The 27,517-nt window shown below is 40.5% G+C and overlaps 2 protein-coding genes across 11 annotated transcripts in view; one reads left to right on the plus strand and one right to left on the minus strand.

Annotated features, from left to right (window-relative positions):
- Positions 1-26,254, plus strand: PLN (phospholamban). Of its 3 annotated transcripts, XM_075924060.1 has the most exons (3): positions 189-332; positions 1,907-1,978; positions 9,794-10,716. In XM_075924060.1, the coding sequence occupies exon 3, from the start codon at positions 9,920-9,922 to the stop codon at positions 10,076-10,078; it is 159 nt and encodes a 52-aa protein (XP_075780175.1). In that variant the 5' UTR covers positions 189-332; positions 1,907-1,978; positions 9,794-9,919; the 3' UTR covers positions 10,079-10,716. The 3 variants fall into 3 exon arrangements, 2 of the variants coding, with proteins under 2 accessions (XP_075780175.1, XP_006123122.1); XR_332067.4 differs by lacking the exons at positions 1,907-1,978; positions 9,794-10,716 and adding an exon at positions 20,008-26,254 and having other exon boundaries at positions 1-332; XM_006123060.4 differs by lacking the exon at positions 1,907-1,978 and having other exon boundaries at positions 192-332.
- CEP85L (centrosomal protein 85L) overlaps positions 1-27,517 on the minus strand; it is a 229,318-nt gene that overhangs the window by 72,283 nt on the left and 129,518 nt on the right. For all 8 annotated transcript variants that reach the window (XM_075924054.1, XM_025184651.2, XM_025184650.2 and 5 more), the window contains one exon: positions 26,250-27,034. In XM_075924054.1, the coding sequence (XP_075780169.1) occupies positions 26,250-27,034 (785 nt within the window). The remainder of the gene's footprint in view (positions 1-26,249; positions 27,035-27,517) is intronic.

The raw sequence follows: 27,517 nt of genomic DNA on the forward strand, positions 1-27,517 counted from the left end.
CAGACTGTTTTCCTTCTGTACACTTTCTTTAAAAATGTGGCCAATAAAAAGAGCCCCAACAAACATTTTTTGAGTGCTACCATTACTGTCATCATGAGTTTAGATGAGCAACTTCCCTGTATTAAAAGGCCATCTGATAACCAATCACAACTTTTTAATTCCTGCATGACATCATGAGCCCTGCCTCAAGCTTTTATTATTTTTTCCTCCGCCTTCTTCAATTGTTACTACAAACTTTGTGACAGACAGACAAGTTGCCAGAGAAGTCCAGACCAAGTTTCCCACAGCTCAGAGTGCAATATCCTATAATTCACTAATAATCATCAGCAGAGGTAAGGGATCGCTTCTTATTACAATTATATTGTAAGTTAAAAAATAAACTGTTCTGTGCAAACTTAACAGCCTATGCTATAAATGCTTATTTAAAATAAAACCCAAGCTGCTTTTTAAAAAAATTGCAGCACTTTTGGCATTACTGTTCCAAACCAAAATAGTGCAATGGGGATAAAAAAGGTTGGTAGTTTTGTTTTTTTAAATTATCAACTTATTTTTAATATGAAACTAAGTTTTTCCTTGGTGAATTGATTAAGCAAACAACATCACCACAGCAGAGGTCTTAATTATTTCCCCTACACCTCTACATTCTGGTTTTGGTTGGCTGGTTTTTTTGGTTGGTTTGTTTTAAAACTCAGATGGAATTTTTCTTTTTCTCATCAAAAAGTAAGTTTTAATTCAAGAGTTTACATTACTATCCTTTGATTTTAGGGTTTCTACTTCTAGTTTCATTGCCACTAGAAATCCAGCATAAAGAAAGTTAACCTGCCTATTCTTAAATCAGACAAGTTGGTTCACTTACTTAACATATTTTAAGAGAAGAATTTTTTTAATTAACACTAAATAGAGAGACCCTATTCTGATTATAAGGAAAGATTAAAACGCTGAGCCTTCATCATTTTACAGCATTTGAATTTTAATCCAAAAATACTATGTATTACTTCTGTAATTTTTTTAAACTTCTTCTTTTTTTCTGGTGGCCAGTAAAAGCCGAACTTGACCTTTCTTATGATATCTTAACTTCTGAATCCATTAATCTAATTTAAATACATGTCTCAAAAGATTAATATGTAGCAAGAAAATGCAGCTCAGCTTCACAAATATCAAAGGTAATGTTTATAAATAAAATATTCTTCTCATCCATCATTGATAAAAGTGTTGGGCACTATACAAACCAATACCCCACATGACACAGTTTTAGCTGTTTAAAATAAGACCTTTTTATAAAGGACATGAAGAACAAAAATATATGTAATTAATTTTAAAAAGGAAATGAGTAAAATAAAGGAAATGTCTGGTAAACAGGAACATTTGTCACTTAAGCTTTTCCCCCCTCTATTTTTGTGTTTATTTATTTTGTTGAGAAATCCAAGAATCCATGGCTGCATGGCTCTGGGCACGGGACAAGTATTTTCATAAATGAGAGACATATCAATTTTTAGAAATCAGGAGATTGCAAAACACACAGTCTTAATGAATTCCCATCTCTGTTCCAAATCTGTATCTGTTCCAAAACATGGCCCTGTATTTCTATCAATATATACCACATACATGCATGTTTACATTTTAGGATAAAATCCATAAATACCACAGTTTTACTAGGTTTTACTAAGTATTTCGTATTTAGACATACATTCTCCAAACACTCGTGGGAATGACAGCATGCAATTCCATTGAGAGCTGTGTGCAAAGCATTCATCAAGAATCTATCAAGATATTTGTATCTGGACACATCATCCATGTGCTAATTTGAACAGGGCACTGTTTGAACTCTATTCCTGGAATGCTTTGATGTTCTTAAGGTGAACCTTGCAGCATACAACTAGTTGAAGACTATGAAATTCTGTTATAGGAGTTGTTTCCGGAAAGGAGCAGTAATACATCTAATTTTGCCTGCAAGAGGCATTTGTCTTTGGACATTTAGGTAACAGCATTTTATTTTCTTGTCAATATTTTCATTAAAACTAAATATTCTGTCCTTTCCATACAAAGATAGGATTTGTTAATACTAAGTTTGTTACAGTAATTATAGTTAAGAAATGAACAAAAAGTTAGAGTTATTATACTGTGTGCATAATATACACACACACACACACACACACAAAGTTATAGCACTTAAAAATCCCCAATATAGGTTGAACCTCTCTAGTCCAGCATTTGCTGGTCCATAGTCTGGCATGATTTTAGTTAGCTGGATATCCACTTATCATAGGTGTAGATAAGTTTCCCACGATCCCATAACATTTGTTTACAGCCACTAGTCCTGGCTCTCAGTGTTCTGTGTTGTTATTTAGCTTGCTCTAAATGTACCCCTAAATGTATTCTAAGAGCCCAGTAAACAGTGGAAGTGCTGATAATGGTGCTAGACACTACTGACACACAGTGGTTCGACAAATTCTCTGGTTCAGCACCAGGCAGGTCCCAAGGGTGCCTGATTAGAGGGGTTCAACCTGTATTAAACTCTTTATAAAATATATCCATGGCTATAACCGGTGAGATTCTTGTATGATATAAATCAATCCACAGGCTTTAATGGAATTATTCAGATATAAATTAGATTAGAATGTGGCTCATCATCTATATATAATCTTAAAAAACCCTGCACAGGTAATAAACCATGTTGTAGAAGTCCATGAGTGTTGAGTACCAACAGAAGTATTGGTGATATACATTAAAAAAGTTTTAAACAGATTTAACAGATTAAATTTAATTTACTGTTAGCTGTAACTATCTGCTTTTTTAATTTGTCTGATTCCTTATTAATATTTAAAGACAGTTTTAAAATACTGCATACAAGAAAATGAATGAGTGTTTCATAGATCTCTAGGGATCTATTCTTATCCCATGTAGTACATCACTACTCTGACATTCATTATTTTGGATGCCTTATTTCTTGTTCTGTAGGAGAGCTATGAATAGAACTTCCTTAATGTTGGATTAGCAGTAAATGTAAAGCTCATTTAGATAATTACAGAGAGCAAAAATGTTCTAATGCTGTACTTCTTATAACATAAGCAACTGACAAATGAACTCAATACATCTACATAGGAATAAACTAAATTCTTTTGTTCTGTTTGTTTTTAATGGCATTTGATTAAACAATAAATATACGCCAGTTAAGGACCTGAACTTCGGAAAGTAGAGTGAGTGATATATGAAAGCTTTCTTGGATTTGCCCAAGCATCAAATTGCTTTTTAACCATTTGAACTCACCCCTATTCCATCCCCCCATCCAGTTTTTTAAGAAGATTAAAAAGGGAAAAAACTGACTCATTACGTTACCTAAGCCTCAAATCAATGGCCATTTCCTTATTTTTATTTATTATTAATTATAAGTACTACAGTCGCAGCTAGAACCCTGAGTTTGGAGACCCACTGTACTAGATGCTGTAGATACACAAATTCATAAAGAGAGACGCATTCTCAAACATCGTCTCATCTGAACAGACAAGTCAAACATGGGAAAAAGCAAGCGGTGTTATTCCCAGATTTTAAGAGTGAAAATTGATTCATGAAGAGATTGAGTGAAATCACACATGGTCTTTGGCAGGTCTAGGAACAGAACTCATATTTGAGTCAACCAAAACAAAAATGACTCAATATACAGCAAGGTCACTACTAATATTATTAAATGATTATCAGTATAACCACACAAAACATGTTGTATAACTTTCAGAAACATGAATCTAAGCTATATATATACACAACTAGAATTGCTGCAGACATTGAGTGAGTAATTAGGCATATATTCTTTTTTTAAAATTACTGTTAGGTAATTATAGGATTCTAATTAGTGTAATTTCTAGACACCTTCGCTTCTGTTGGTCTTCAGCAACCTATAATTTAAGAGGTTCCACCTCACTGATAGCTTATTTTATTTTGGTACAAGAACAGCAACAAAATTAATGAACATAAAGGGGAAAAAGTTCCCTGAATCAATGGAAAAATGGAAATTGAATTTTTTATTCTAAATTCTTCCTCTGAAATTGACCAACAGAATAATTGAACTTAGCCTGTTTTATGACATCTTAACCACAGAATCCATTGATCTGATTTAAAGGCAGGAAAATTCAGTTAAGATCCTCAAATATTATGCTCCGAGGACTTCCCCCCCCCTAAAAAATAAGTATCTCGCTCACCTATCATTAAATCAAATGTACAACAAAAAGTAACCCAAAACAATTTTAAAATTTGGTCCATGCAATTTCTGGCAATGTGGATTCCTTTTCCTGAACTGTTTTCTGTACTCCAGCTTCAGTTCACACCCTTTTGCCCTTGTTTCTCTTTCCCTCTCTATTAATTTCTGGCACTTTCATCCCTTTGATTTCCCCCTCCATTTCTCCTCTTCTGCCCCATACTCTATTTCTGTGTCTCCCTACCATGATGTCTGTTTTTGTTTAATTTCCATCCTTTACACAGTTCAATCCATTCTCTTCCCCAAAATCAGCTTCTCTTCTTTGATGTTCAGGTTGCATCCAGATGGCTGCCCCTCTTATTCATGGTGTGTACCCACAGTACTAGTCCTTCCCTACAATGGCATGCTTTGATCAGCACTCTTTTCTAGCCAAAACACTTAAATCAGATAAAATAAGAAAAAAATCCACCCGGAGGTTCTACAAGACCTGTGATCAGTGGTACAGAAAGCTGCTATAATGTGGCTGGATACACAGACATTCAGCTAGTGACCAAAGAACCAGTGGACCATTGGTAGAGCATTGCTCTGCTTCAGAAAATTGCTAGATGTCATAATAAGCCTTCCCAGCACCACACACTCTTATCATTTAGTCTTGTTTTATTTATGAACACTTGTTTTATTGACTTAAATGGAGCATAAACAGTAGACAGAGGACCTCTAGTGGCCTAATGAGTTAATGGTCCCCCTTCTTCCTGGACTGAAAAAAAGGAGATTTCAGAAGGACATAGATAGAAGGATTTCAAAATTAAATGGACCAATACAATCACTGGTTCAAAATAGGAGGGTACCTATGATGAGGTTAGACATATAAGGAACTATATATATATATATATATATATATATATAGCAAAATTATCCAACCAAACCAAAAAAACTCACTGACCAAAAATCTCACTGACGTGGCCAACAGAGAAGGAGAAAAACAATCCCCACATTCCCCTTGCACAGCAGAGCCAGGGGGAGGGGGGAACAGCCTAGTACATTTTGTGTGCTCTAGGCCCCGCAGAGGGGGGACAGGGAGGCTGGAGCACTGGTGCAGGCTTCCCAATGCTGGGGGAGAAGCCCTGAACCTCAAGGGCTGGATCCAGGCAAGCCAAGGGCCACATCCGGCCCCTGGGCTTTAGGTTCTCCACCCCTGGTTTAATCTTAAATACTGGTCTTGCTCCCTTTTGCTTTGGTATGAGGTACTGAGTTCCCACTGGCAAATACAAACTGTGACTTTTTAGTTTTTCCTTGCCTGAATTTAGATAGAGTTTCTCATCTCAACTAGGATTAATGTGATGTTCATGTAGAAAGACCAAAGGAACAACAGTTAATCCAAATGCATGTTTTATGCTGGATTATTTTAGATACTAGCTTCCAAAAATAGATATATAAACCACAGATTACATACCTCTTTGGCATTTTTTTTCCTCTGTGGTACTTACTGTTATGTAAATTATTTGTTTTAAAAAAGAAGCAACCAGGATTACTGCTTTTTATTTTGCCATGCTACCGAAGTAAGATTACTGTGAAAATATTTCATTACCTACTCTTCTTTTCTTGTTTTAGCATTCCATGTCATGAGTTAGTTTCGTTAAAGGCATGTCAGATCCTTTTCATTTCACTGATATGGCTACCACATTTAGTAAACATGTGACAAGAAATGGGTAAGCTTCGTTTTGAAACCACAGAGCCAAATTTATCCCATGTTACTTACGTGAAATATACTTATATCAGGAATGAATCTGGCCTGCAGTTTTCAACTTTGTTCACTATGGTTTTCAACTTTGCTTATATTCCTTTGCTCGGTACGAAGGTCCCCAAGAAACAGATACAAATAACCACACATAATCAGTACAATAATTAGTTGCCAGCAAGGAGGCAAACAGTGACTGAGCTGTTGAAATACGACTGCAAGTGAAAAGTAACCTTTACGTACTGACATGTAGGATCGTCAATGTGGCCTATTCCTGAAATAATGAAGTGTGCACTCTACATATCTTCCAGATCAGTGAACACACCCATTCAATGATGGAGCCAAATATTTGTTCTGGGCAATGTGGGGGGAATACTGCACATGAACACAATGGTACTTGACTTATAAGATTCTAAATATGTGTACAGTACCATCACGGTATCACCCTAAAACGTTAGCACCAGTAATCTAAACTTGGGTACTTTCTATGCCAGTATGATATACTGCAAGAATAAGCCTTAATTTAATTATTCTTCATGGTCTAATATTGGACTGTGCCTTTTGACCGTTATCCACACACAGCTGTGTTACTAAGTCTATTTCTCTTTATGCACACTCAGGGAAGATTGATGAGCAAGGTGTGCATTTGCTAGCTGAAACCAAGCACACCTTGCAGTGAAACACATATTGAAGTCTAGACATACAGATCTATACGTAGATCAGAAAACCTCTCCCATAAATATTATTTAGGGAGCAGACAAGAACATTCACATAGGTGCTCAGGCATAGCAAGTTTAATTACAGAATTCTGAACACTCTACATATCATTCTTCCAGAACATTCAAAGTATGGATTTTTTACCCCAAAAGGGACATATTTTCATATATGCCACTATCTCACTTTAAGGTTCCTTTATTCTGCCAAACTAGTACTGTATATAAGAACCAAGCCCAATCACTATTTCACTAACAGTATTTCCTCTCTTCTTTCAAAGGTTAAAAAAATTACCATTAGCATTTTTAATATATTTCTAAGTGATGTGTCTTTTCTGAATTTTGGTGAGCATTAAATAATGGTACAGCAAGTTGTGATGTAATAATTCCCAGAAACTATGGTTGTCTGACGTGTCAACCTCATGCACTGCTCGAACACACTTGTTTGGGCCAGTATAAATTGGTTAGTGCTTGAACTAGCAAGCCTTGTCTTGAATAGAATAAACATTTTAGTGTGTCTCAGCCCGTATTAGGCTAGGAGAATAGATAAACTTCAGTCATCTGAGAATTCTTGCACTTCTGTCTTGCTTTTACTGCACTTACACAAAAGAGACATAGACCAGACAAATAACTGAAGAGAATATTCCTGGCAAACACTTTAAATGTTTATGGTATATCTGCTTTCATCTGCCCAGAGTCAAACTAAGCTGAAAAATTAAAGTGGCAACTAAAAATATGCTCTTGATGTCCTATACCAAAATTACAGAATATAATTTTAGAAAAGGAGGTCACAACATTCACCCACCCAAAGCTATTAAAACATTATCTGAAATTTATGTTTAATTTCAGATAATGCTATTGCAGTCTTTGAGGCTGAAAGCAGAGCCTGGTCATGGCATACAAAAACAACGGATACGAACTAACAGCTCCTTATCCTCCTCTCCTGTAAGCCTGAAAGTCTTCATGTAATTCACAGTGTATTTCTTATGAATCCTTTTAGCCAAATCAGCAGGCAAATTCTTGGACTGGTAGGCATTCATGTGTAATAAAAGCCTCATTATGCTGCTCTCCATCCACCCCTCTTTTATAGACAGGATGGTTCACACAGCAGGCATGATGCCATCTGGGGGATGATCACTACTAAGCATTTGTCTTCCCCTACTCTATGTGGATGTGATGGCAGGAGCCTATGTATCTTAACAGATAGCTGTTATCAATAAACTTTTTTAGAAAAATGAGCAGAGAAAAATAAAGAGAAAAAGTGGGTGAGGTAGAATCTTTTATTGAACCTAGGAATGTAAAATCCCATTTAAAAAAGTTAACTAGTTAAACATTATGTTTAACCGGATAACTGGAATCCTGCAGGTGGGAAGGGGCGCTTCAGCCCAGTCCAAACACTCCTTCCCTCTCCCCCACCCACCTGCAGCATGGTGGACCATTCCGGGTTGAAGCTGCTCCTTACCCACAGTGCCACAGGGAAGGGGAGAGGTGCTCCAACCTGGCTGGGTAGCCAGTTAACTGGTTATCCAGTAAGTATCGCTCAGTAAGGTGATGCTTACAGGGCAACTGTTTAACCCTTTACATCCCTAATTGAACCAACTTCTGTTGGTGAAAGAGATGATCTTTCAAGCTTACACAGTGCTCTTCTTATATTCCCGGCAACACAGCAAAATGCAAGCTGGAACTATAAGTAGTTGGCAGCCTCAAATCATCCCTTATATCATCAGGTAACTGCTTATGCTAAACAATCTGTACCACTTTGCATTTTCTTGTGATACTTGGAAGACCTTTTCCAGACCAAAAGAAAAGAACTTTAAGTGGCTTGAAAGCTTGTCTCTCTCAGCAACACAAGTTGGTACAATAAAAGATATCTCACCCACCTTCTCTCAAATGCCCTGCGACACAGCTACATATACACTGCATACATACATTTCAGAGGAGTAGCGGAGTTAGTCTGTAACAGGAAAAACATAAAAACAACAAATAGTCTGGTAGCACTTTAAAGACTATCAAAACATGTAGATGGTACGATGAGTTTTCGTGGGCACAGCCCACCTCCTCAGAAGGAAGCTGTGCCCATGAAAGCTCATGATGCCATCTACATGTTTTGTTAGTCTTTCAAGTGCTACCAGAATGTGTGTTGTTTAAGTTTTTCCTGCATAAAGATATACATAATATAAACACTGAGGGGCAAATTCTCTCAAGGGGAAAAATAATGTGGAATAAATGGTTACCACCATTATCATTTTTGTATTGTTGTTGTGTCTAGCAGTCCTAGCCAGGAATCAAGTCTTCAATGTGCTAGTTCTGGACAGAAAAGGATGGCACATTGCCTTGAAGAGCTTACCAGCATGTTTGGGGTTTTTATATTTTTACAACTCAATATAACTTGTATTTCTAAAAGCACTGCATACCTTTCTTCTCTTTATTTCTTATAAAAAGCACATCATGCTACACTGTATCTATCACTACAAAATTTAAAAGTTTTATTTTCTGATGTACTTTTTGCAGCACCACCCTTCTGCCTTTGAGCATAAATTTTTAAGTGTATGTTAGCACTTTCAGAGAAGAAAATGTATCAGATGCTGTCTCCATCACATTTGCTTACACTTGAAATTCTTTCTACTTGGAAAGAAAATGCATTAGCAAGACTAGTTTTTCCATTTCCCCTCCAAAATGGTTAAATGGTTTGTCCAACGTCACATAAGTAATTCGTGACACAGCCAGAAAAAGAAGCAGAATATTTTGACTCCATGTCCTGTGGCTTTATCCACAAGATCATCCTGCCTCTTAATTGGCCTTATCCAACTCCCACTGAAGATGGGGGAATGCTTCCATGGACTCTGAAGGGAATTAGATTTGGCCCTATTGGAGTGATTCTGTGAAGAATTACTAGTCAACAAGTCCCATTTCATAATGGGCCTCCATCTCAGAATCTGCAGGAGCTCTCTCATAAAGTTGCATGTGCAATTCCACTGAGTCTTCTTGTCTGTCTTATCTGTCTTTTTTTTTTAAGCGAAATAATGTGTAACATTGTGGGAAGTAACTTCATTTTTTCTTTCAGGGACTATTCTAACATGAATACAGTCTGCACTTGCACTCATCAAAACACTTTACTTTTGTTTCTAACTTTTCACTTTCCTGCTTTCCCAGCTCCACACAGATTCTCTAAAACAAAACCAGAAGATAATAATCACTTTGCACTGTTCCTGAAAACTTCTGTTTTTTTACCTGCACTTCTTCTAAAACCTCTGATTTGTACTCTGCTTTCCTATTGGCATGGAGAAGGTCCAGCACATGACCCGCTCTGCTATGAGGAGAGCCTCAACTATTGAGGTGAACCCACAAACACGCCAAAAGCTCCAGGAGCTCTTCATAAATTTTTGTCTTATTTTAATATGCCTCTTGGTTATCTGTATCATTGTGATGCTTCTCTGAAGTTCCACTGCATCTTTGATTGCTTCACACTGCACTATCCTATAAGAAAACCTCACCAAAGGGGAAAAAAGAACTAAACAAGAAACTCAAGGCAAGAATTTCCATGTCAGCAGGTCTAGCAGTGGAACTAAAACAGTCTGGTCAACTACTGCATCATTTTCTTACTCATCATTGTAACATTTTACAAAAGCACTTCTATACTGAACAATGATTTAAATCTTTTGGAACAAAGCTATCCATGAGCTAACTAATTTGTTCACCTTGCTAAAAGGCATTTGATGTGCATGTTGTAAATTTGTGCCTTTTTCATGGAAGTAAGGAAGTGCATTAATTGTGTTATTAAATTAGTGTTTCAGCCAAGTCAACTACAATATTAAAATCACCACCTCACTCTTTTACAGTGAAATTTTAGCACATGCAGGCCCAAATCTTTTTAGATATTGGATATATACTTTAATATCTTATACAAGTTCACATCAATCCAAAATGATGCACAGGTACATTTAGATTTGAATGTATTCCAGATTTTTTTCTGTTCAACTTCATGCTACAATGTTACACTGTTAATCAAAATTATTAAACTTGTTCTAATAGCTTATGACTGGAATCTTGAAAAATAAAGTAAAAACTATTCTAAAGAAACATTTTACCAGAAATAATTTTTATTTTTATTGTTTCCTATATTAAGAAGGGGTTTAGGACTGATTAATGGGAAGAAAGCAATGTGAAAACTTCCATTCTGCCAGGTATTTTTTGACTCTGCTTCAGTATAACTAATTGGCATTTGCAGAGAGTTGGAATTTGCTTTTGCAGGTATATCAAGAACAAACCACCCTGATAAGAGAGCAGTATTCACTCATTGTGTTCTGCTGGGTGCCTTGAGATCCCAAGATCCTTTTGTTTTAGATCGCTTTAGCAATGAATTATTCTCTACAACACTTTACAAGTATCTTAATTTGCACCAAGAAATGCAATTTCCTCAGCATTAGTAGAGCAGGAAATTCGGCATTTATCTATGTCGGAGAGGCTTTTGTATTTGGTATAAGAAAGAAAAATATTTGGGTTTTTTTTATTTTGCAGTCAGGTCACTCAGGGTACGTCTACACAGCAGGGCTAAAGACAAAGTAAGTAAGCTACACAACTTCAGCTACACCAATTGTGCAGCTGAAGTCAAAATAGCTCAATTCGGCTTTTGACACTGTCTACTCAGCAAGAAGTCAAAGAAAGAACACTCTTCCTTCAACTTCCCTTACTCCTCATGAAATGAGAGTTACCATGAGTTGGAGTAAGAAGTCCTCCAGCTTGACGTTATTTCAAAATACAGGCTTGTAGAGTAGACGCGCACTATATTATTTTGAAATAATGTCAGTTATCCAAAATAACACTGCTGTGTAGACATACCCTCACATTATTCTGATGTCACTGCATCCATCTTGGAATAAGTTTAAGGAAAGAGACTACTTTTCTTTTAAAGATAACTTACTGCTTATCAAAAGCCTTTTTATTTGAAGCAGCTCATCAGTACAGTATTTGAATCAAATTCACCTTCTAATGAAATCAGATACAGGTGAAATATGACCTGTACAATCAGATAAAGGTCAAGAGGGAAAAAACCACAACATAGGCCTACTTCCAAGCTAGCTGATGACAAGGGATGTGTTTGTGATTGTGTAGAATTAAGCCACCCATTTGCCATTACAGTATGTTGTAATTTTTATAGCAGGCCTTTTCCTGAAGTAGATATAATTTATTCTTGATGCCTGTCAAATATAACAGTGGTTCCACACTGGTCCAGAGTTAGGGCCCTACCAAAATCTTAGACCATTTTGGTCTATTTCACAGTCATAGGATTTTAAAAATGGTAAGTTTCATGATTTCAGCTACTTAAAACTGAAATGTCATGGTGTTGTATAACTGCAGGAGTCCTGACCCAAACAAGGAGCTATGTGGGGGTTGCAAGAATATTATATAGGGGTTGAGGTATTACTACCTTTATTACTATGTGAATAGTGATAGAAATGTAGCTGTGTTAGTCTGGTGTAGCCGAAACAAAATACAGGACTATGTAGCACTTTAAAGACTAACAAGATGGCTTATTAGATAATGAGCTTTCGTGGGCCAGACCCACTTCCTCAGATCAAATAGTGGGAGAAAATAGTCACAACCATATATACCAAAGGATACAATTAAAAAAAAGAACAAATGTGAAAAGGACAAATCAAATTTCAGAACAGAAGGGGGATGCAGGAGGTTACTACTATGCTGCTTCTGGTGGTGCTGAATCATAGAATTGGGCAGCTGGAGAGCAGCAGCTATTGGCCAGGAATCCAGCTCTGATGGCACAGTGAAGACCAGCAGCAGTGCAGAAGTAAGGATGGCATAGTATGATATTGCCACTCTTACTTCTGTGCTGCTGCCTGCAAAGCTGGGACCTTAGTCAGCAGCCACCAGCAGCAGTACAGAAGAAAAGGTGACATGGATATGGTACTGTAAACCTTATTTCTGAACTGCTGCTGGCGGGGTGTTGCCTTCAGAACACAGCACTCAGCCAACATAACTACTGCTCTCCAGTTGCTCAGCTGTGAAAGCAGTGCAGAAATAAGGGTGGCAATATGTGACTCTCCTAAAAATAACACTGTGATCCTCCACCCCCCGCTCCCGCAACTCCCTTGGGTCAGGACCCCAATTTGGGAAACACTGGTTTCCCCTATGAAATCTGTATAGTAAAAACACTCAAAAAGGCCAGATATCATGGGAGAACTCCAGCAGGGCTAAAGACGAATGTCCATAACATACTTTGCATAGCTGCGAATTTGGTAGCCCTAATCATGGTGCTCTATGGAACCTTGCTAATGGTCTGAAGAGAGCTGGCTGTTTACAAAGGGCTATCTTTTCTTGTTTCCAGCAGCCAATGCACATTAAGGAACAGCTAAACAAATATCTTTCTAGTACCAATTTTCTGAAAGGACATTATGCAATTGCAAGGAAGGTGGCCCACATTATCCGGGATATGAAGGGGGGGGGCAGTTTGCACAATTACCTATCAATAAATGGGTCACATAACAAAAAAGTTTGAGAACTCCAGAATTAGAGGATTTACTGCTTTCTCAAGAACGAAACATTCAACAGAAGGCTATATGATTCAGCAAGACTTTGAAATACTGAAGTTAATATCAGTTTAATACTGAAAGTCACTAGAAATTAACAAGGATTATGATGCATTTTTAGATTATAGTCTCCTCTCCCCCACTCTTTGCCTGTATTTAATATTTGAAGATCTACTCCAGCAGCATTTACAGGGAGGAAAAACAATAATCTAGGCTATCAGTCCAAAAGCATTCATTTTTAAAAGGCTCTAGTCTACTGTATTCTGTGTGTGCAACTTCTATTTAATGTCAAAGGGAGTTTCATGCAAACATCAAGGGAGAAAAATGTACTCCAGCAATTAAAATGAAAGCGAGTGTGTCCCCTCTGTCCAGTCCCTCTGTTATAATCAAGCACAAATGCCTTATTTCTAGTGAAACTGTAAATATAGTGATTACAATGTAAAACAAAATAGCCTTATAATTTTTATTGCAAAAACTTCAGTGTTATTTAAGATGTATTAATTGAAATGTCCACGTAGTATTTCAAGGAGTTTAAAAACAAAGATGTACTATCACAATCTAATGTGCATATAAGAATTATTCATAATTACCAGGGCTCGACAAACATGCTCACCCACTTGCCCGTGGCAAGTGGATTTTACCAGCTGTCAAGTGCAGGGGCGGACTGGCCTGGTAGACTGTTGTGACGGGCTAGCCAAAGCCTGCACTAAGGGCAGCGTAGCCCCAAAGCCTGCACTAAGGGTGGAGCCGGGTGGAAGAGCGGAGCACTGCCGGAGAGGGGGAAGTGCGGCAATTCTTGGCACCAGGTTGCCTGCATGCAGCTCCGGCATGAGGAGGCGGGGCGCGAGCCAGAGGGCAGGACGCCGGCAGATGCCAGGACGCTGTCGTGACGTGGCGTCATGACGTCACAGCCAGCGTCTGCAGGATTCAAAAAGGCTCCAGCAGCCCCGCAAACTGGAAGGCAGAAGCCAGGTAGGGGAGGGGAAGGGAAGGGGGAAAAATAGAGGGAAGGGGCTTGTGCTAAGGGGAGGGAGGGGAAGAGGGCAGGTCAGGAGAAGAAAGGGGAAGGCACCAAGTGACAGGGGTGCAGGAGAGACAAATGCCAGGGGGCCAAGTGGAGACAATATGGAAAAGGGCAGGAGGGAAGGAGTCAGTGGGAGGGGGGAACAGGGTGATGCTGAGAGAGGAGAGGGTAAGGGCACTGGGGGCTAGAGGGGGGAGGGAGAGGTGCTGGGAGAAGGCTTGAAAGAAGGGGTGGGCATGAGGAAGGAGGGGATGGAGAAAGGCAGGTGTGAGGGCATAGGGGCATGAGGGGAACGGAGGCAGAGGGTGATGAGGGGATGGGCATTAGGGAAAAAGAGGACAAAGGGGGCAGGGACAGCAAGGGAAGAGGGAGGCACCAGGAGGGTGCAGGTGCCAGGGGATTCTGGGGGTGAAGCAGATGGGCAGACACCTGCAGGGGCAGGACCAGAGGAGAGAGGCAGGTCAGGTGTGTAGAGGGAGGTGTTAGAAGAGGGGATGAGGAGGGGTAGCTCACTTGATCAGAGTGGGGCTACTGGAGGAGTGGGCACAGGGGGGAAGAGAAGGGCTGGTGGAGGGGGACAGGTCTCAGGAGGGCTGAGAGCAGTGAGAAGGGCAGGAGTCAAGACAGCAGAGGAGGGTGAGGGGTTGGGGGGCAGCAGGTACCAAGGGAGCTGATGGAGCAAAGGGAGGAGACATGGCAGCAGAGGGGAAAGGTAGAGGTTTATAAGATATTTATTAATAACTTGGGTGCCACAGTGGCACATCCAAACAAGCCACATGAACTCAGTACTGGTGCACAACACAAATTCATTCTGCTCATGGGAGGAAACTCTTAGAGGGAGCACTTCCCCCAGCCTGTGTGTCCCCGAGTTAACGTCACACACATTGGGTTTATGCAATTGCAGGATAGTTGCATGAGGGGCAGGTGGTGGGGTCCAAACTAATCCCTATTGGTAGGAGGATGGTGGGAAAAGTCCTTAGACAGGGGTCACATGACACCTTTTACTTCTGGTCATGTGTCCACTTTGCTCCGAGTGTTACCTCCAGAGGCGTGGCTAATGGGAGTCAGGGGGTGTGGCTAACAGGGGTCAGAGGTGCGGCTAATGGGGATCAAAGAGTACATTTAAAAAAATTATCTGGGTGCACACCCTAATGAAATGTACTGTGCACACCTATGAAAAAATATTGTTGTAACTTTCACTGAAGTTTTTGAGACCGCATCAAAACGTCAAATAATGACAAACAACGATAACTGCGGCCATGATAACTGATGTAAACAAACATGTTGTCCCGGTCATCCTGTTCTCCGGTGGTGTGCGTCTGCGCGGTGGAGGGTGGAGGTGGTGGCGAGTCCCTTTTTTGTCTGGCGAGTAGGGTTTTGCATAATTTGTCGAGCCCTGATAATTACAATGTTTAAATGATCTCATTATCTAAGCCGCATCTTTCAATCCTGCCCTACATACTCATGAGAGCTTTCTAGTGATTGTACAATAAATGAGATGCCGGTAACATGCTGTGATGTTCCTACAGAAGAATTGGGAATAGGCAAAGCTACAAGACTTTTCAATTTTTTGGATGTAGGGTCTCCAATTTTAGTTTGCCTTAAGTAGGATTTAATTATATATAATACCCAACATTTAACATTTTAGCCTTACTGAAAAATTTCTTGAAAAATGTACTAAAAAGGATGCACATGTTCTGGGAACTTCTTGTTGGGAACAGAGGCTTCAGAGGAGTCAGGTTTATTATTAGAAGGCAAACTCTGGTACAAACAGAATTTTCCTCAAATAAATGAAATAGTGATTCAAAAAGCCTTAAACAAGAAAACAATACCTTTAAGAAACTGCAAACACTATGATTATTTTGCTACAATGTAAATCTACAGTGTGTACCCTTAAGTTAAGGTTACAATTGTGTCAGGATTCTATGGAAATGAAGAAAATACCATTACATTTCTATCATACTTTACACCATAAATATCAGTGGAATCCAAACATAAATAAAACCTCTCTGCAAATTTGGGAACATAATACCTTATTCTTTGTATAGTTTTCTGACCTTTAAAATGAATTGAGGTACAATAAAATGCTTCTTAAAAATAATATAAAATATTAGTACAAAAGTAGGGAATGTTCAAATACACTCCTCTTTAGAAAGAAGAGTGAATTCCAAGTACAGGCAGTCCCCGAGTTACATGGATCCGACTTACGTCGGATCCCTACATACGAATGGGGCTTTTCTCGCCGCGGAGGACGCGGGCGGCGGGACTGCTCAGATGCGCCGCGGTCCCACCACCCGCATCCTCCGCGGCGAGAAAAGCTGCTCCGCGTCTCCCTGGTCTGCTGGGGGGGGAGGGAGCAGCTAGTGCGGTCCCGCCACCCGCGTCTCCCTGGTCTGCTGGGGGGGGGAGGGGAGGGAACAGCTAGTGCGGTCCCCTCCCTAGCAGACCAGGCTTTTCTCGACGCAGACGGTGGGACCGCAGTGTGTCTGGGTGGTCCCGCCGCCCGTGTCCTCTGCGTCGAGAAAAGCGGCTCCGCGGCTCCCTGGTCTGCTGGGGAGGGGGGGCGGCGCAGCTAGTGTGCCCCCCCCCCGCCCCTCCCCAGCAGACCAGGCTTTTCTTGCCGACGCCTCGTAGTCTTCCTGTAGACTTCCTGTAGTCAGCCGCTGGTCAGTTTCAGCAGCGGCTGACTTGGGAACGCCTGGGGTAGAGCAGCTGCGGTGCTCTGCCTCGGGCTTCCTGTAGTCAGCCGCTGGTCAGTTTCAGCAGCGGCTGAATCTGGAGGCCAGTTCCGACTTACATACAAATTCAACTTAAGAACAAACCTACAGTCCCTATCTTGTACGTAACCCGGGGACTGCCTGTCATGTGAAAGAACTAAGCAATGTAAAGTTTTTTATTCTTTGTAGTGATATTTGATTAGTGAAACTATTTGCCTACTTTATTATGCCTAAATGATTTTTAAGTAGACTTAAGTCACTCAGTGTATATAAGCATCAAGCTTAATTAAACTTCACTTTGAAGTTCACTCTTTTTATACAAATCAGAATTCCAAATACTGTAAGTAGCTTTGCATTCTGGGAGGTTTTGTTTCTGTATTCAACTGCTATTTTCTGAACACTGCCTCATTTTTCTAGTCCCGTGGTCACCAACCAGTAGATCGTGAGCTACCGGTAGATCTCAGGGTCTCTCAGAGTAGCTCTTGAGCCCTCTCTGAACTGCGCAGTACATTTACATTAGATTTCCTCATTTGAGGAGCAGCTACTCACTGAGCAACAACACAGGTGAGTAGCTGCGAGGAATGGTCGGAGCTGGGAGGTTGGGAGGGCTGAAACACCCCAACCAGCTGACTGTGGCTTTCACAGCTGGAGCTAGGCGCAGCCTCCCTGGGCTGCGCGCAGGGCAGCCGGGCTGTAGGGAAGAGAAGCAGCTGCCCAGCCAGCTGGCCATGGCACTCAGCCAGGGTGCACCATGCTCCACGTTGGCTGGCGCAGAGGAGAAGCTGCCTGGCCTGCTGGCTGTGGTGTTCAGCCCAGAGGAGGCTGAACCGTGCTCCATCTGATGGGGCGGCTTCCCCTCTGCGCCTGCCCACGTGGAGCTTGGTGGCACCCTGGATGAGCACCATGGCCAGCTGGCCGGGCAGCCGCTTTTCTTCGCTCCAGCCCGGCTGCCCTGTGGTCAGTCCGGAAGGAGCGCGGGTCGGAGGATTCCCTCCGTGGCTGGTGTAGGGAACTCCCTGCCCCCAACCTTGTTCCCTCTCCTCTGTCCCAAACTTGTCCCTCACCCTCCCGGCCCCCTGTTCCCTCTCCCTGGCCCCCCCGACCCCGCTGCAGAAACTTGTCCCCCGGCACCCTGCCCCCCCTACAGAAACCAGTTCCTTCTGGCACCCTGTCCCCTGCTGCAGAAACCTGTCCTGGCACCCTGTCCCCTTTCCCCTGCCCCCACTGGCACCCTGTTCCCTGCTCCAGAACCCACTAGCACTCCTCCCCAGTACTGTGTCCCCTGCTCCCAAATGACTTTTCTATGGGTCAGTGACCCCTGACTCAAGGCAAGTTCCCTGCCATTCTCATAAATAAAGACAATGCAGAAACTTTTTGTGTTTAACATAGTATTCTATTTAAAAATGAAGCCTGGCCAACTAACCCCCAATTGGGGTCAAGCCCCATCTGGCCACAACCACTCCTGCACTCCCCCTTCCCCAGACCCTAGATCTGAGTCTATCAAACACTGGAACCTCATGCCCTCAGCCCCTCACATACCCCAACCCAAATTCCTGCACCCTCATAGTCGCAAGCCTGTGGCTTGCTTAGTATCCCAACACTGCCCAGCCTGGAGCCCCCTCCCCGAGCCAGTGTCCCCTTCTCCACCTCCTCCTGCATCCAGATTTCCTCCCAGAGCTTGCACCTCTCACCCCTTCCCATGCCCAAATTCCTCATTCCCACCCCAAAGCCCACACATCCTGTCTCAACCCAGCAAGGGTCCAGCTAGACTGCAGGAGTTTTTCAGGATTCTGGAGATATCCCAGAAAAACTCTTCTGCATCCAGGGTGCATTTGTTCTTCCGCTTTTTTAGTGGAAGAGCAAACAGCCTCTTTTGGTCACCCCCATATTCCTCTTTCCACAAGGAATAAGGTGGCTTCCAAAAGAAGGGGGTTTTTTCTGACATTTGGTCCAGTGTAGACAGGCCAAATGTTGGAAAAACCTCTTCCTACAGAAGAATTAAAAAAAAAAAAAAGCAGCAGTATAAGGATTGGGGATAGCAAGTGATGGAGAGGAGGAGAATAGAGAGGGCGGAGCTTCCAGGAAGGGGGCGGGGTGGTAGATCTTGGCTTGGTCTGTCATTTAAAAAGTGATCTTGGGTGTAAAAAGGTTGGAGGCCACTGTTCTAGTCTATCTTACATATATACAAGAAGAAAAAGTATAGCCATAAGCTTGCATCAGTCCTTCAAAAAAATGGAAACAGAAGATTCAGTAGATCCTTGCTTTAGCATGACTCCACTTAAGTCAGTGGAAGTTCTGTCCTAGGAAACAATTTAGTCAGGATCAAGTAAAAATGGCAAAAAGGTACTAGTTTTATGTATTTGATAACCATAAATAGCCCCCTTCCCATCCTCAAGAAGATTGGCTTGCCATCCAAATGAAGCTTTGGCAGCATTTAGCACATAGTATTGAGCAAACCTATTTGTTTATGTTTTGTTTTCACAATTGCTAAGTTATTAAATTTTTAAATAAACTATTACGTATATGTTTATTAAAAGCAGTAAAGATACAGCCTCTGCCAGATCAAACTAGGCTCTTAATAAGGCTTTTGCTGGGCTGTCATAAATCTTACATAACACAGCGCTGGCAAAAATAAGAGGATGTGGCTCACTGTGCCACACAGTGCTCAAAACCTTAGAAGGGCAGGAAATTTCTCTATTTGCAAAGGTGTATTTGACCTATCTTAGGAAATGTTAGGCTTTTTTAAACATTAGTGTTCTTCCAAAAAGTGCTCAGCTGCCAGTTTTTGAAATGTAATGGGCTTCCAAGGAAGTTTCAGGCCTGTTATTCCATATGTGACGTTGACAAGAGCTTTGCCTGGACAACACCCCACACGTCTTTCATTTTTAAATAAAATTGCTAAAAAAAAAAATCTCAATTTCTTTCACTATGGATCTGTTCCTTAGAAGAGCAGTAGCAAAATAGGAGATATCAGATAAGTTAACTTTCCAAATAAGCTGCTGCTCTCCAGAGAAAGGAGACGATTAATGTTAGCAGTCATAAAATTTTAAGTTATTAGTTACTGTGAACATTTTCTCTTAGGTGACAGAAAGTGAGGACAGGTAGAAAGCTGAAACAAGGATGAAATACATGTGAATTACTACTGCAACTGAACCTTCAGAAGCTACAATCAAGAATTCCCTTACAAGCACAAGAGATCAGACTAGTGCAAATTATGGATCTTGCTAACAACAGAGGCCTCAACTTGCTACTCAATTTTCTGCTTATTGTTATGGTTCTGGTGCTCATGTTTATCCTGGTGAAACTCATGTGAATTACCTTGAAGTTCTGCTTTTTTTGCAATGATAACTTGACACTTCCAAATATCTGAACATAACATGTAAAGACTGTATGAGACAGAAAAGTGCCTTTAAACTGTAGGATTATTATATGCTCATGTATCTATTCTACAGCAAAACGTCTTAAAAGCAAAACAATCAGCATACTTGCCAAAGGCTAAGAAGAGCATATAGTTTCATGCCGGCTACAAAAGGACACTATTGAAGCATATATTGAGCTCTTACCACTGATGTAACAAACCTGTATTTAAACAACTAAGAATCAAAACAATCTCTGCTAAGAGGACAACAGAAATCACAAAAATGGAATCTTCATAGAGTAGCCTCTTTGCAGAAACTGAAACACAGGCCTGAAACGGACAAGAGAGGCACCGAGAGCTAACTGATGGGAAGTATCAGATTACGTATGGAAAAGAAAAAACAAAATGTAATTTTGGCTATGGAAAAGCAAATCCCACCAACTGGCTGCAGGATTTGTCATGCATGTTCAAATATATATAAAAAATAATTTATTTAAAAAGTATACCAGCAGCATTTGAAAAAAAGTCATCAAGTAGTACTATTATGGATAAGCATTGAAAAAATTTCACCAGTTAGCTGTTAGCTTAAAATATTAAGTAATAACAGTAATATAAAATAGAGAACAATATCAAGTCTCCACAGTCTACTTCCGTCTCTCTGAAGCTGCCCAAAGTCTCATGTAATAGTAGATAAGACGGCCTGGATACTTACAATTAAAGCATTTCACTGCTGTCTATGAATGAAGTATGTGCAATAAATATTTAAACCACCTTTTGAAAAAATCAAAAAGACATATATAGTAACAAGCTATAAAGTCAATAGGCATTCTATTCTGTGTTATACAGAATTCCTGTATCAATTGTCAATGTATGCTTCAAAGAAAAAAAAAGTTACCTAGCTACTTTATTATATGCACTTTAACACGTTTTGTTTGATATTTTGGATGCTATTCTGCTTTTAAAACAATGTGTGTACGTTCATATACAAGGGATTTCAATGTTAGGAGTAGGCTTAATGTTTTAATTAACATGCCCTTTTAAAGCCTAAGTAAGCACATTACCACAACATGAAATATACCAAACTAATCCAAAGGCCATGGCAGTAAAAAAGAACAACCATGCTATAAATTTCTAATCATACACCTATTCACAGACATGGCACATACACTGCTGTAGAATGTATTTTGTATATATAAACAACTACAGCTATCTAAAAGTTTGTATCAAAATAGACAATGTGAAAAAAGGAAAAATGGTGACTTTATGGGTTGTATTTATATTTCATTTTTAAATTCCAAATCACTCTACAAACAGAGCATACAGGTACAGGTTATACCTACCTTAACCAGGACTCTCTGGTCCGGCAATATCTGTGGTCCGGCATGGACCACAATGTTCTTGGACCACAGAGCCCAGGAAGAGGGAGGGCTTGTGGCAGGGCAGGAGTGCCATATGGGGCACTGGTCACTCAGCCGGGAGCCCAGAGTGTGTGTACGTGGGCAGGAGGATTAACAGCATGGTGGGGAGTTCTGGCCCCAGCGGAGCTCCCTGGCCCCAGAATCTGGGGAACTCTGGCCTCCATCCCTATACCCTGGACACCAGCAGCAGGGCTGGAGAGAGCCTCAGGCAGCAGCTGGGGCAGCATGCATCCCTAGCCCAGTGGCAGCACAACCAAGTGAGGGAGGGACCTACCCTGGTCTGGCAAATCCCAAGGGTGCTGGACCAGCAAGGTCCAACCTGTATAAGAATCTCACCACCCTCCACAAATGTGTAGCTATGTCTAGGGAGAAATGCAACAATTGTTTATCAAACAAATATTGATACTACGCTAGTTCGAGACAGATAGTAAAACATTCCGTTTTGACAAGACAATATGAATTTGTATGAGATACTGGGAGTAACACATTTTCTGCAGCAAACAGAGGCATAATATTTTAATTGACCAAAATGATCAGGATTGGGTTTGCCCATCAGCCATCAATGCATATCCAAAACCAGTCCCACAGACTTACTGTATTAAAGTGAATTTTTGGCTATGAAATCCCAAAACCATCTCTTTCAGAGAGCTACAACAGTGAATGTTAATTAAACTAAAAGTGACTTAAAATTAAATTTTAGCATGAAAAAGTCTCTCTGGAAATACAGTTAAATTAAAATTAAAATTTTTGGTGGGGTAATGTTTATTTTAAGAAACAATTCCAATTTTTTAATCAGGTGGGGCCAAACTGAAAATTCTCTGAGTTGATATTTCAAAATGATTTTTTTTTTCCCATTTCAAAATGCATACTTCAAACTGAGAAGGAGGGTAAACACCTTCTTAATGGAAGCTGGCAAACAGACAAATTACGGGGAAAGCCAGATTCCTAAGTAACTTCCACCCAGCACAGATGCAGTGTCACAGTTGAACTGGCATAGTATATTAGGCTAAAGTGTCACCGTTAGGGATGTTAAATATTGGTTAATTGAATAGTCAAGTAACCTCATGAATTCTTATTGGTTAGTCGACTATTCTATAGTCCTTGGGAGAGGGGCTGACAACCAGTGCACTCCGCTCTCCCTCCCGAGAAGTCCCCTGCCATTCCACACTGCTGCTTCTGTATCAGAGGCAGCAGCATGGGGTGCCAGGAGGGATCTGGTCTGTGAGGGGAGCCAGTTTAAAAACCAGCTCCTTTTGTGGACCAGCTGCCTGTCACCCTGTGCTGCTGCCTCTGATAAAGTGGCAGCAGCTGCTGTCTGGGGGGGTGGGTCTGAACTCCCGGAATCAGCATGAGCCAGGACTGAGCCAGGCTGCCTACCCGCCCGGCTCCTAATACATTTTAAATGCAAAGCCGCAGCAGGAGTAGATCCCAGACCTGTTGCTAGCCAGGACTGAGCCGAGCTACTGACTATCCTGCTAAAAAATTTACTGGTCCGGGTGTGTGGCGGGGAAATCTGTGTAGTCTACAGCATTAAGCTATAAGCTTTTGCTTATCAGTTAATCCATTACACTATTACATCCTTAGTCACCGCAGTATGAAACAAAACAAAAATAAACACAGCAAGAGTGCTGAGAGAGGCAGTTGGGTGGATGGTAAGGGCATAGGCCTGACTTCAGTACAGGGCCAGCTCCACGCCATGTAGCCACACTTAGGTCAGTCCAAGTCACTCAGGGTAGTGAGACCTGCCCCAAAAATGGTAGGCTATGAGACTCTACTCATAATTCAAACGAAGGATGTGAAAGATTAACCAGTTAACTGGAAGCATCACCTTTAATGGGTAATGCTCACTGGTGCCAGATAACCAGTAACCAGGGGGGCTGGAACAGCTCCCCACCTACTGCAAGCAAGAGACTTCTCCTGCCCCGCAGGGGGACTGCTGTGGATGGGGGCTGCTCTTGTCCAGAGCATCCCCGGTCTGTGGAAAGCCTCAACATTTAACTGGTTAACTGAATAACTAGGATTTTACATCCCAATTCAAACACAGCTGCTGAACTTAGAGAGCAGGCTAGCACTAACAGGTGCTGAATGCTGCAGTCCTTTCCTGTGTAAAAAGTTACGTAAAATGGGATTGCTGTGTGATGGAACATTAGGCATTGTGGAAGAAAAAAAGTGAGGAATAAAAAAGCATAATGCCTGACAGCATGGGAATATAATGTGGATTCGTCTAACTCAGAGAAAATGCTAACCATATGTTTCTTTTAAAAAAATCTGCTGTTTAAAGGTCTGTTTATACCTTAAAGTACTTGATAAAACATATGTTCTGAAAACAGCACACATTAGTAAAGGCAACCTTGAGAACATTCCCATGGTTTTGGTGAGTATCAGAGACACACTTATAAACTAGCATCTCCCCTGAAATTTGTTTCACAATGCATGAGTAGATATTATAGCCTCAGGTGTAATTTCTTCAAAGCAATATGCATTTCCTCTGGAGAACAGTTCATCTGTTGAGCCACTGAACTTTTTTTTTTTTTAAACAGTTTCAATATGCAGATGCTGTCCATATAGACCAAAGTTGTGGTTAGAATATGTTTAAAAGGCCAACTTTTCTGTACACACTTTCTGATGTTGACAGAACTTGTCCTGAAGATTACATTCTTAGTCAAAGATAAATTGCAGGGGTAGGAGTGCTTGCTTTAATACAGAAACAGCATATGTGGGTTTTCTCTGCTCTAAAAATCACTGCATTTTAATCATTACACATTTCCAAGCATATAGCATATTCCTTATTGCACTGTTTAGAAATTGTCAAAATCAGCAAAAACGATCCCTAGTGTCATGAAATGAAAGTCCTTACTCTGAAAGGGAAAAGAAAGTTTATCATCCTGTTGTTATATTGTACACAATAGCACTGCTTTACTTTTTTTTTTTTTTTTTAATAAAAACTTTTTACAAGATTTTTAATTTTTCAGAAACAGTAGCAAATCGTTTTCAGGTGATTCTGCTGTTCAGACAATATTCAAAATGTAAAAAAGGATTACAAATAAATACATTTTATCCTAGAAACATGTTAAAGGTGTTGCAATAAGATTATTTTAAACAATACCAAGTTCTAATTGCAGCGATAAAAGAAGGAAACTGTTCTCCCTCTTTTAAGCATTGCTACATTGCTTCTAAAAGGCTTTGAGCTATTGCAAATGCTCCAATATACACATCTCCCCATTGTTCAAGTGTTCCTCATGTAGGCCACCACCCCAATCTCTCACTTGAAGGAGACCAGACAGGCTTTGAAATGTGATCTATAGATACCACTCTTAATCAGCTGCTTACTGGCTTCTGCTACTGTTAAGCATTATTAACCACTGTATTCCAAACCACTGTGTACAGTTCCCCAGCTTTCCCACCCTAGGCTAGCCAGAAGAGTCAGTGTACGGGAGGTGTTCCATCTCCATGAGAGGTGGTAGCTATATCAATGGGAGAAACTCAAAATAAGTGTGTAGTATAAACCAGGGCCAAATAGCTCAGAAATCAAATGCTGATCTTCTCCAGGGCAGTTGAGATTACTTTCCCTAAAGCTACAGCTTGACACAAGGAACTTAATTTTTATATAAAAATTGAAGAAGAATGGACTCCAAAAACAGTACAAAACAGGGAATTTAAAATAGAACATAAAGTTTTAAACAAAAGCTTATCTTAGATGTGTTACAATCCTGAAAATCTGCAGAAGAGAAGCATTGTTTTGTGAGCTCAGCCAAAAAGATAACTATTGTCTGTGCTCCCTCTGCTGGTTTTATCCTTGAATACAAATTATTCCGAGATCCATGGTAACATCAGTATCTGCAAACGGACATGCATATAGATGGCTATGTTTTGAAATAATAATTATAATGTATGTAATGCTTTATTTTTGTTAAACTATGTTAAATTTTATGCCCACACAAAACAGTGAGGGAGGACAATCTTGAAGGCTTAATTTTTTAAGAAAACAGAACACATCAGAAAGTGATAATGTGTCAACATCAATAATCAGTTTGGTTTATAAATGAAGCAATTAGGAATGTTTGAAGTATCCATTCTTGCATATGTGAAGATCATTGCCTACTATGAATCTGTTACAAGCCAAAAGGAAGTGGTGTTTCCTTATAAATAAATTCAAATGATAAAGTCCATTCAGCATATCACACCATTTCAATTAAAGGATCTCTTAAAATGATGCCAAAATGTAACTAGCTGTATCCTTTTTGTTATACAATTGCAAAAAGTACAGATGCTGTTCTCATATCCATTGGGTAAATTGTCTGGTATAATTAACTGCCAGCATCTGTAAATTAACGGAAGCACACTGCTAGCACTCAAATAATAATGACACTCTACTGCAATCAGTTTTTCATTAAATCGTACAAAGAGTTTAAAAGATGAAAAACCAACTATAGCATGGGTGAGTTATGAACACACTTCCTTACCTCATACATTTAATAAAAACATGCTTGATGCTGTGTCTCTTATTGCCCACCTGATGGCAGCAAACACCAAATTTCTATTCTTACCTGCATTGGGTGCTCATTTCCTGATGGAAGTTCTTCAAACTGTTGCAGCTGCCAAGATGCCAAACCGTAAGACTCCTCAGAAGTCCTACAGTCCAGAGGATTTGCATGCAACTGTTCTGTAAGCCACATCTGAGTCCTGACTGAGGGCTGAATGGGTACTCCACTCATAGCCTGCTGTCCCAGTGTTACATATCTATGCCCAAGTGTCTCACTGCAGGCTGCATTGGGCTTGCTTTCAGGTAAGGCACTGTAGGTCATGTCAAAGACATGTCTCCTATTTCCAGAGTCTGAAACACCAAAGTCTTCTTTGCTGCAACTTTCAAATTTGTATTTGCAATCCAATGTAGAAGATCTTTTTTTCCCAGTTTCTTTGTCCTCAATTTTAAGCAACTCCATGCTATTATACAAACAGCTTGGCCCACTTGTTCTTAATTGTGGTGACGTGGTCTTGTCTCTCCCTGATCTGTCAGTGCTAGCCCTGGAGTCCCCGGAAAGAACACTTTCATCCTGACTGCAGCTATCTGGTGTGCTGAGTTTAGATAAGGATGACCATTTCCTTACAGGCCTCACATCTTTCATGTCAAGAGAGTTGTCCAGTATGCCCAGATTTCGGCTTCCTCCTGATCGTAAAAGGTTTGTATTCCATTGTGAACCATCAGACTTCAAAGCTTCCCTGTGTTTGGAAAGTGAAGAGCTGGCATTAGACGGCATCACATGGGCAGTGGGAAGAGAGACCAGTGATCGGCTGGGCTTGAACGAGGAAGTACCACTTGATGTTGAATGATCTGGGGAAAAAACAGTTATTGAGTAAATAAAAGCAACACAAGCTGCATAAGCAATATTGATCAAATGTCAAACTCAGGATGAAATGTTAAGCAGCAGACATATCTTTTAGTAATTTCTTAATGGGATACGGTCATATTGAAAACACACACCATGATACCAAATATTAAAACTGATCAACATGAGACCCACTTAAAAAAAAACCATTTCCTTTCGGTGGGGATGTTGCACAGCTAAGACAATGAAAATGGGTGTAGGTTAGCCACTTTCACTACTATTTTTTTTCCTTTTGGGTTCCCAATGTTGCAAGGGAACATTGCCAAGATTTCTGGCTTTGTCTACACTAGAGACCTTATAGTGGCACAGCTGTAGCAATGCAGCTGTGCCACTATAAGATTTCTTGTGTAGCTGCTCTCTATGCTGATAGGACAGAGCTCTCCCTTTGACATATTTAAACAACCTCAAATGAACAGCAGCAGCTGCAT

This window comes from Pelodiscus sinensis, chromosome 3 (assembly GCF_049634645.1).
Source record: "Pelodiscus sinensis isolate JC-2024 chromosome 3, ASM4963464v1, whole genome shotgun sequence".
Taxonomy (NCBI): domain Eukaryota; kingdom Metazoa; phylum Chordata; order Testudines; family Trionychidae; genus Pelodiscus; species Pelodiscus sinensis.